The sequence below is a fragment of the Gossypium hirsutum genome, chromosome D05 (assembly GCF_007990345.1).
Source record: "Gossypium hirsutum isolate 1008001.06 chromosome D05, Gossypium_hirsutum_v2.1, whole genome shotgun sequence".
Classification (NCBI taxonomy): Eukaryota; Viridiplantae; Streptophyta; class Magnoliopsida; order Malvales; family Malvaceae; genus Gossypium; species Gossypium hirsutum.
This window is the reverse complement of record NC_053441.1, coordinates 16,815,840-16,826,440: the sequence shown is the minus strand read 5'-3', so window position 1 is coordinate 16,826,440 and position 10,601 is coordinate 16,815,840. Positions and strand designations below refer to the sequence as shown.

At 36.1% G+C, this 10,601-nt stretch overlaps 1 protein-coding gene across 2 annotated transcripts; it reads left to right on the top strand.

Moving 5' to 3' along the window:
- The first annotated feature begins 323 nt into the window (after window positions 1-323).
- On the top strand, window positions 324-9,111 carry LOC107902649 (5'-3' exoribonuclease 3). 2 transcript variants are annotated; one of them, XM_041094047.1, is made up of 24 exons: window positions 324-752; window positions 864-966; window positions 1,079-1,155; window positions 1,360-1,551; window positions 1,623-1,742; window positions 1,881-1,943; window positions 2,190-2,336; window positions 2,421-2,585; window positions 2,724-2,801; window positions 2,901-2,987; window positions 3,529-3,795; window positions 4,004-4,099; window positions 4,548-4,643; window positions 4,749-4,819; window positions 5,268-5,396; window positions 5,476-5,552; window positions 5,640-5,680; window positions 5,773-5,847; window positions 5,970-6,124; window positions 6,797-6,901; window positions 6,980-7,055; window positions 7,575-7,711; window positions 7,843-8,135; window positions 8,246-9,111. In XM_041094047.1, exons 1-24 carry the CDS (start codon window positions 549-551, stop codon window positions 8,299-8,301), a joined length of 2,910 nt encoding a protein of 969 aa, XP_040949981.1. In that variant the 5' UTR covers window positions 324-548; the 3' UTR covers window positions 8,302-9,111. The 2 variants fall into 2 exon arrangements, with proteins under 2 accessions (XP_040949981.1, XP_040949980.1); XM_041094046.1 differs by having other exon boundaries at window positions 7,843-9,111.
- The last annotated feature ends 1,490 nt before the right edge of the window (window positions 9,112-10,601 follow it).

The following is a 10,601-nucleotide window of genomic DNA, read 5'->3' as shown; positions in this document are numbered from 1 at the left end:
TGGATATTTTAAAATTAAAAACAAAAATATTGATATTTGGTATTGATAACATAGTCAAATGATTTATAAATTAACATTTATAAAAATTTCGTTTTGACAATAAATATTATCCTAAATGAACACTTATTTGAGTGTATTTTATGACTAAAAAGATCACAGTCGTTGAACCAAGTTCACGGCCAACGGATACCGCTTGATTCCCGATGAAAAAGGCCGAAAAGGCCCACATCAAAATTTTGCTGTTTACGCAATAATCTAGCAGCCACCGCCGACTGCCGAGAGCGTCTGTATATATAAGTAAAATCCAAAAAGAAAAACAAACAGTTTGTTTATCTTGTTATTCACCATACCTCCTAAGGGCATTATTGTCCTATCACTTTCCCTTGTGCCCTAATTTCGACTTCGCCAAAAGGATTCAAGCAGAGCAGAAACTGTAAACAAAAAATAACTCGAAAGCAAGCAAGTAAGCCGAGGTTTCTTATTTTCTTTCTTATATTTCTCTGTTTTAGGGTTTAGGGTGTCATCATTGGAATTCGGAGCGCTTGGCAATGGGAGTGCCAGCGTTTTACAAATGGTTAGCGGAGAAGTATCCGCTTATCTTGGTTGACGTTATCGAGGAAGTACCGGAGATGGTCGACGGCGTCACTATTGCGGTGGATACGAGTAAACCTAACCCTAATAGAATCGAGTTTGATAATCTTTATCTCGACATGAACGGGATCATTCATCCTTGTTTCCACCCCGAGGACAGAGTACGTAACCCTCTAAACACACTACACTTTCCGCCTTGTTTACAGTATAATATTTCGTTTTGAATTGTTAGAATGAATGTAATTTGGTGAATTTGATTTCGTTTCATGCAGTCTTCGCCAAGAACTTTTGATGAAGTATTTCGGAGAATTTTTGAGTATATTGACAGGTTGTTTATTATGGTCCGTCCTCGAAAGCTTTTGTTTATGGCTATTGGTGAGTAGCTATTACCTTAGGTTGAAAGATACGTTGATACTTTTGACTTGCAGATAAAGCCTATTTTATATTTATTTGACGATACTGACATTTTGTCTGGAAAATACTTTAGATGGCGTTGCCCCTCGGGCTAAAATGAATCAACAGCGATCTAGGCGTTTTAGAGCAGCAAAAGATGCTGCAGAGGCGGTATGTTTTCTTGTCATTGCACAGGCAGCTTTTTTTTTAAGTCTTATTTGGCATGTTAATTTGTATACTCGATGAAATGTTAGATCAGCAAGATTTGTTGGTGTAGGTATTTCATATTCGCCCAGTCTTCAATGAAAGAAATTGTCACAACGAAAGAAGCCAATTTGGTAACAGTTTTGTTCTGCTTTAATTTTCCTCTTGCAGGCAGCTGAAGAAGCACGACTTCGAGAGGAATTTGAGAGGGAGGGCAAAAGGCTTCCTCCTAAAGATGAAACGCAGCTTTCTGATTCAAATGTTATTACACCTGGCACTTCATTTATGGCTGTTCTGTCAATTGCTTTGCAGTACTATATCCACCTTAGATTAAATTATGACCCTGGATGGAAAAATATAAAGGTAGTTTTAAAGTTATGGTCCCCCCCTTTCTTTTATTTTTGGTGTTTTCTCTGACTTTCATAAATTTGAAGGTAATTCTATCTGATGCAAATGTTCCCGGTGAAGGGGAACATAAAATTATGTCGTATATACGGCTCCAAAAGAACCTTCCTGGTTTTGATCCAAATACACGCCATTGCCTGTATGGTTTGGTATACTTCTCACTTCACTTTCTTCATCTTGGATTTCAATATTTCTATTTAAAATTTTATGACACGTAATGTTTGTTTCTGTTGGCCATGTTTACTGGACTAAAACTGTGCACTTTGCTAATTGTTGACTATTGACAGGATGCTGATTTAATTATGTTAGCCTTGGCCACTCATGAAGTTCACTTTTCAATCCTCCGGGAGGTATGCATCTTATTTGCAGATATCTGCTACTTTGATAAAATTTGAGGTTTATGTTCCCATCTTGGATTTGCAGATATTTGCATCTTATTTGCAGATATGTTGGATTTCACTTCTATCTGAGGCTTTACACATTTATAGGAATAAAATGTTACAAGTTAAATGATTTTTTTCTCGGAAGAATGGTTTTTCTTTCTGTTATCTTGTTCCCTTTGGCCAAAAGTAACAAGTTTTATGGGAAACTTTCAGATTATCTTCACCCCTGGAGAAGATAAATGTTTCCTGTGTGGTCAGATGGGCCATATAGCTGCAAAATGTGATGGAACGGCAAAGCGGAAGTCTGGAGAATTTGATGAGAAAGGTGATCGAAAAAATGTTGCCAGAAAGCCATACCAGGTTAATTTTTCAAATGAATACCTTTGAAACAATGACAATAAAATCTTTTGATAAATTACATCTTGTTATTTGCTTTCGTTGCAGTTTCTGAACATATGGACACTCAGGGAATATCTAGAACATGAGATGAGAATCAGCAATTCTCCTTTTGAAATTGATTTAGAACGTATTGTGGATGATTTTATATTCATGTGCTTCTTTGTTGGCAATGATTTCTTACCTCATATGCCTACACTGGAGATTCGTGAGGTTTGTATATGGTTGGTGTAATTAATCTACAGTTGGCTTATATTTTTGTAATGATTTTGTGAATGGAAATTTGAGGTTTTATATATATAATTGAGGTTTGAATAGGAAGCCTTTTCTCTTTGATTTGTTTATTAACAGGGAGCGATTGACTTGTTAATGACCATATACAAGAAGGAATTTAGAAGAATGGGTGGTTATTTGACAGATGGAAGCAAGGTCTCTGTTACCTTATTATTTGTGTCTGGTACGTATTATTCGAATCATTGAATTTCATCTGATAGACTAATACTTTTGACTGCATGATTTCTATTTCAGCCAAAATTGAGCCGGGTAGAGCATTTTATACAGGCTGTGGGATCCTATGAAGAACAAATATTCCGGAAAAGAGCACTACTGCATCAGGTTTGTTGAGTTCAGGATATATATGATTCTTTTTAACTAAAACAAATTTTCATTCATGTTCAGGTTTTGTCCATGATTCAAAATCTTCTGGCAAACTTGCTCATGGTCTTTTTTAATTAAAAATGGTTGGGATCTTGCCTTGTAGTTTGGTATTTCTTGTTGCATTTTTTGTTTATGTTTTCAATCCTCTTTCAGTTCTTGTGCTGCCAATGAGATTATCACCAGACTTTTATAAATGATCATGATTTGAACCCTGAAATTGCGTATTACTTTTTTATTCTTTGATGGAAAGATTAACTAGGGGTAGTTGAATAGCTTTTGTGTTAAGGATGCAGCAATTCCTTCTCTTTTTGCTCTCTTAAGAGTTTATAGTTTTTAAACTAGGTTTAGGTCATTGACTCTTCAATTTGTTTATGGGCATCTATCATCTGACTTGAGGATTCTTGGAATGAATGTATTATAGATGAACTTTACTTCTTTACTCAGCCTTTGAGCCAATGAATGAATTCAGTGGTAATTTGTTCTATGCTGCACTATACAGCGTCAAGCAGAAAGAATCAAGCGTGGAAAAGCACAAGCTGGAGGAGGAGATGATGCTGAGCCTCAATCTCAACCTGATTCTATTGTTCCAGTTACTAGATTTAATGGTTCCCGTCTTGCCTCTGGCTCTTCACCTGCACCATTTCAGCAAACAATGGAGTCAAATGGTGATGAATCCTCCGGTCGACCGCACAAAGTGCGGCGTTTAAATTCAGGGGTCACTATCGATGCTGCCATTGTCGAAGCAGAGGATAGTATTGAATCAGATGTACGTTTTCTCTGCTTCAGGAGAGACACTTAATGTAATTGTGATATCTTAGTCCATTATTTAGGACTCATATCGGCTAACATATGGTTTGGTATGAGCCTTATTGGTGAGGAATTATGAGAGTCTTCACTATCCTGATATATATTTTTATTGGACTGTTGTTACATAAAATTAATGGCACTGGTTTCTTTCTTTCCATTTGCTTCAGATGCTCGAGAACAAAGAAGAATTGGAAGCAAAACTTAAGGAGTTGATCCACAACAAAACTGATGTTTTTAACTCCAAAGATAGCAAGGAAGACAAGGTTTGAACATGATGTTATCTATTCACGAGTAATTTATGCTTTCTTCTCCAGTTTCTAATGATATTTTGGGTTTAGGCAGTAGTCAGATCAGTCACTCAACTAGAAACTATTTGTACTTTCAAATTTCAAAATGTATGCTGCATCTATTTCTCTTATCTCTTTCAAGTTGAAAATAATTCATATTGATTTCTAGTCATATGTAAATTTAATGTGCTTGACCTAGTTTCATAATACTTTTTCCAGCTTTGGCAGTTTAGACATGTATGCTTGGTTATTGACCCCCCTCCAAAAAAAAAAATACACGCATGCTTGGATGTAGCATGCACCCTCGATATAACAACCTCTGTTGCTTTGTTTCTCCCTTTTCTTCTCAGAATTTGTTTGCTGTTTTTGTCTATGATTTAAGTATCCTAGTCTTAGCTGCTGCTTGGTTATTTGCTCCTGTCAGATTAAACTGGGAGAGCCAGGGTGGAAGGAAAGGTATTATCAAGAAAAGTTTTTGGCTGAAACTCCTGAAGAAATGGAAACAACACGAAAAGATGTTGTGAGTGAGTTAATTTTTTTAAGGATGATGTATGTTATGTTTTGAATTATTTATCTGATAATCTTATTTATCTGATAATCTTACTCTGGGGCTTCTTTTTTGTAGGTTTTGAAGTTCACAGAAGGTCTATGCTGGGTCATGCATTATTACTATGAAGGGGTTTGTTCTTGGAGATGGTGAGTTTCTTTTACATTAATACATTTATTATTTTTTCTATCACCGGCTGTAAAGGAAATTTGAGCGGGCTTTTCTTGTTTGTGCCTTTTTCTGTCATGGAATGGTTTATATGAACACTTCTGTTGGAATGTATTCCTCTCTATTTGCTTGTACTTGTTTCCATCATTTATTTTTTCTGGGGTCAGTGATTTTGGTATTTTGTAAGCTCTGATGCTAATCACTTTGTGGTATATTTTTGAGCCATTTGATTGGATATTATCATTTTGTGCTTAGAACCACTCGTCTTATTCCTTTTTGGATCTGTTGAGTTGATTTTCTTTTCTGCCTCACTGTACTTAATTTTGGTGAGAATGATTTGTTGACAGGATTTCATCTTTCTACTTTGATAAGCGTCATTCTTTTAGTACTCAGTACTCACTGTGCTGCCACTGGATTTTGTTGTTTCAGGTTTTATCCTTATCATTATGCACCCTTTGCTTCTGATTTAAAGGACCTTGGTCAGCTAAATATTCAGTTTGAGCTGGGTTCCCCTTTCAAACCATTTAATCAGTTATTGGGGGTTTTTCCTGCTGCGAGGTACTGTTCCTTGTTTCATCTTTGTTCTCCTTGTAAGTTTCTGAGCCAGTAAGATACTAACAATATATTTCCATTGCAGTTCCCATGCACTTCCCGAACAGTATAGGAAATTGATGACTGATCCAAATTCACCCATTATTGACTTTTATCCAACTGGTATGCAATTTTTCAAAACAAACAACATTATGTGTAGGTCTTGGTTTCATCCATAAGATTTGAAATTTGAACTCACTCTTCTATCAGATTTTGAAGTTGACATGGATGGAAAGCGGTTTTCTTGGCAGGTAGGTTTATCTTTTACTCTCACTTGGCATAGTATCATATGCCAAATGTTTTTTTGAAAGGATTTTGATTTATTTGCTGTTGCTTCCTGAAGGGTATTGCAAAATTGCCTTTTATTGATGAAGAGCGCCTTCTCACAGAGGTTGCGAAAATAGAACACACTTTGACGGTAGGACACTATAATCATCATTTTCATGCGTGTCTTCTACTCTCTCTCTCTCTTGTTAATTATCTATTTGTTCTTTTGAAAAAGTGTTCTCGCTGTCTTCTAAATTCGACGAACTTATGCAGGAGGAAGAAGCTCGACGAAACAGTACAATGTGTGACATGCTTTTTGTGGCGGCATCACATCGTCTCTCAGAACAAATCTTTTCTCTTGACAATCGTTGTAAACGATTGACAGAAAGGCAACAGGTTGAAGTTGAGGAAGTCAAACCAGATTTGAGGTTTGTGCAGGAAAGCCTTAATCATCCTACTTTCATATTGCTAGACTATGCCTGTCTTCCCTTTTGTTTGATAATTTGTTCCATGTGCTGTTTGGTATTGTTGCAAGGTAGTCTGTTGAACCCATCGTTCTAATCTTTTGTTTCGAATTCATTGTAATGCTGCTAGGATTTAATGGGAACTTGTAACTTATGGTGGGAAATGTTTGCAGTTTAATCGGTTATATTAATTGGCACTAGGAAATATGTATATTCATGGTTTCCTGTCAGCATGGAGATTTAGATATGGCTTTCTGCAGGCTGCTGTGGTTCTTCTGTTGTCAATTATGGAGTTTTCCGTGCTTTCTCATTTTGCCTTACGTGCTGTATTTCCTTTTGTTAGCAATGATAGAAGCTACAGGCTCATTTATCATGTTGTTGTTGGGCTAGTTGTGCTTTATACTATAATATTTTTCCTTTTAATCTCAATTTTGGTTGGTGTGCTGCTTTTTCTGTTTATAAACACATTTGTTTTCGTGTTGAGACGATGTTCACGAATGGTTCAGCATACCTTGTTTTGAATGGTGGTCTCTTGGTATAATTAGGATTCAAACTGTCTTGAATACTTTGCATGCTAACAGTAAATTTAAGGTATGTCCCACTTTTTTCTTCTGATTTGGTTCGGCATGCATGCAGTGATGGGATGAATGGTTACATATTCCCTTGTGCTGGAGACACTCATCCTCCTATATTCAGGTCTCCCATCAAGGACATGGAAGATATATTGGCCAATGAAGTCATGTAAGTTCAATTTAATCATGCATGGGACTGGTTGTTTAATAAAGATTCATTAATGATATGTGGCTGTCTGCTTTCCAGATGTTGCATATATAGAACCCCGAAAGCTCATAAACATATCCCTCGTCCTCCAGCTGGGGTTATATTCCCTCCTAAGGTACAGAGCAGTTTTAGTTCTCTGCTTAATTGTAGATTTAATTGTTTGTTAAAACTCCATTTTAAAGAAATATTGTAACATCTGACATATCTATTGATCAAGTCATTGAATTGTTCTGAATGTGACCTAATATTGTAGATGTAGCTAATTTTCTAACTTTGTTAAAATGAAATATGATAAACTGAAACCGTCTTCTTCTGAACCTTGCGAACTTCAAGCATAGTCCTCAAAACATTTCTTGCTTCACGATCAAGAACTTTTGGAATCTTTATTGGTGCCCTTTTGGGGGAATAGTTTCCACTTGTTTGTTTGCAATATCCTCGAGCAAAGTTACCCAGGAAGCCAATTTTAGTTAAAAACCAATATTAGGCTTTTTTCTGTCCACAAAAACTCGCGAAGAGAAAAGGAAGTTAGGATGACTTTTTTGTATGAGAACCTTCAATGAATGAGAAAATAAATTCTTGTCAAGGGTGATTTTGTTGTATTATTTTTCTTGATGTTGTTAACATTGTGCTGCAGATGATCCAACTCAGTGATTTAAAACCCAAACCTCTGTTATGGCACGAAGATTCTGGGAGGAGACCTTTTCAGAATGGAAGGTTTGCTGCAGCTCGGCATCTGGTGGAAGGGTCAATGCTCAAAAGTCCGGTGGAAAGGTTATTGTTCAAAATATTGCATATATATACATATATTAGTTTCTGGAACTTCCTTTTTACTTGCTATTGTGCTTGACTTTAAGTGCGGGAAACTATATACTGGCTGTTTACAGGTATCTTTTTCATTTCAGGTATAACCCTCCTGGATCCATTTCTGGCCGTAAGCTTGGGGAGGCATCTCACAGACTTATTGCTAATAGCTTGAAGAAGTTGAAAGTGGATCGCACTGGGTTTAGTAATAATGTGCAGGCTCCACCACCATCAATTGCCACTGCTCCCCATATTCCTCCATTCAATTCCCATGTAAATAATGGGTCTCTGAACCAGGGACAGGCTGTGGTGGCTCCTTCTGAACAAGATTATTCTCGTGCAGGATCTCAGAAACAGCCTAGAAGGGCTCCTCCAGAACATGATTCTCGTGCAGGTTACCCTTTATCTCAGAATCTTCCATTCGATTTTTCCAATGCCCAGAGTTACTATCCCTATCCTATATGTGTTCCTGGAAGTTATTTGCATTACCCTCCAAATCATCAGAATGGTGGAGTGAGGCTCATAACCAGTCCTATGGAACAAATTTCAGCCGTGCCTGAACCTCAACCTGATCTAAGTGGTAAAAAGCGGAGGTATAATACAAGGTACCAGGCAAATTTAAGTGGCAGTTATCCGCAGTGTGGTGGCATAATGGCTCCACAAGGCGACCTAAATGGTTCCGCAGTTATCCCTCTTCTTCATCAGCCTTATCCTCAACCTCATCCTCATCTTCTTCATGAGCAAAGAGGGACGCAGCCACACGGGGCTAACCAACATCAAAGGGGTAATCAACAACAGGGAGGGAACCCGTTTTCTGTATTAGATAGATAGGGAGTAACCCAGCAACACCAGCTTGAGTTGAGTGGAACCACCGGAAGAGCACTTATTTGATACTGATTTTTGAATTTGTTGTACAATGATTGTTGGTTGCAGCGGCCTTAGGGTTTTTTTATCTAGGAGGAAGGCCTAAAGGTGATTTCTATTCCTTTATGCTTTCAAGCAATTTTCAGATTAGATTTATTTTTATTTTTTTGCCTGGGATTTTCTCGAAAAGTAAATTGTGAAAAGCAAATGAAATCTGAAGACGTCTATCCATAACCGTACACAACAGTACAAGGGTTTTTTTGTTTGTTTTCCGGGGATGGTAAAAGATAAAGGAATTGCTCCTCTTGCTATTTATGCCAACTTTTTTTTCTTTTTTTTATCCCAAGAGATGTTTATTTTGGTTGGGAGATAAAATTTTTTGATTTTGGTAATTGTGATGTTGGGCTGCTGGGTTTATTGGAACTTGTCCCAATGTTACAGAGATGTTCAAGTCTTTGAAAATGATAAAATAAAAATAACTCGGCTATTATGAGGGTTTTCATTAATTTTATATATCTTTTCTCTTCCAACTCAATTTGGGTGTTACCTAATTTAGTTGCTTTTACTGTTCTTTTATCTATTTATTCTGATATTGAATGGAGACCCACTATTTACACGAGAATAATCTTGCTTATCATTTCTTTTTAATATTTAACTTGTAATTATTTTAATTTTGTTTATTTATACTTTAGTTAATTATGTTTTACTTTATTATTTAAAAGTCTTTAAATTATTTATTTAAAATAATCATAAATAATATAATTAGTTAATTAATTATTTAAATAAACTTAAAAATAAAATATTTAAAGATATTGAAATATATAATAATATAATAAATCTTTAGATTAATGTCTTTAATGGTTATTTTTATTTTTATCTCACTTGTTACTATTGCATTTGAATCTAAATGCATATCTCATTGTTAATTTTAATCTCATCGTTATAGTAATTAATTTTACCGCCATTATTATTTTTAATCTCATCGAAACTAATTTCATTACTCATTTAGAATTTTAAACTCTTCGTTTATGAAATATACCAACAAGTACATGGGAGAATCACAATGAAACATTATGATCGCCTAAAATTGGGGGAAAAGATAAAAAAAAAAAAAGAAAAGAGAGAGAAGGTTTTAGGACCCTAAATCAAATTATAATATCTGTTCCTGCCTAAAACCATTAGATAATCAGAATCTCCAAAAGCAATGCATCTAAAGTATAAAACATTTAACTAAGTACCCACTCCCCAGCCCATATGCCAGACCTGAAGTGTTCATTGGTTTCATAAAGAAGCCCAAATGCATCTTCAACTCCTCCTTCATCAACCGGTCTTACACTATCTAAGATTGATCTTGTTATACCCCTATTTTGACAATTGACACGTGACAGAATAGGACGCGAATTGTCAATGACCCTTTGCCAAAGACCGTTGGTGAGAGCAATCATTTGCTCAGAATCATTTACGAATCTTACTTGAGTTATTTTAAAAACGATCCGTTATGAACTTTTTATGGAGACAATTGAGGGATCATTATAACACAATAACTTTGTATAACCTTAGTAAAGAAAATGTCAAAACATGATGTACCATATATTACGACAATTGACCTGTACGACGTTGTCACTTGACCGATCACATGAGCAAGCCTACTTTCCATATTATCGACTACGTGACACTACCAAACAAGAGACACCCACCTATATATATTCCAGAGCATGAGATACAAAGACCCCTCTTCCTCCCCAAGAAGACCTAAGTGAAAAGCCTATTTGTCCTCCATCCTCCCTTCTCTCCGTTAACAACCTCCTTCTCCGACTCTCTATATGTGAGAAGTAAACCGGTCAACTTATCTCCATTATCTCCTCCTACCTTGTTGAGACCCTATACCAACATAACGACTAAATGAAAAAACATCAATTTCATTTCTGCATAACTATAAGAAATCTTGCATTTAACAAAGGAAGATTCTACTCTGCAAAAGGTTTTGCATATCTAA

Bases quoted from the DNA above. Each gene is read 5' to 3' on its own strand.
- LOC107902649 (XM_041094046.1), top strand. From the start codon at position 549: ATGGGAGTGCCAGCGTTTTACAAATGGTTAGCGGAGAAGTATCCGCTT. The intron at 5,848-5,969 runs GTAGGACACTAT...GAACTTATGCAG, and splicing joins AAATAGAACACACTTTGACG to GAGGAAGAAGCTCGACGAAA. The intron at 7,056-7,574 runs GTACAGAGCAGT...ATTGTGCTGCAG, and splicing joins GGGTTATATTCCCTCCTAAG to ATGATCCAACTCAGTGATTT.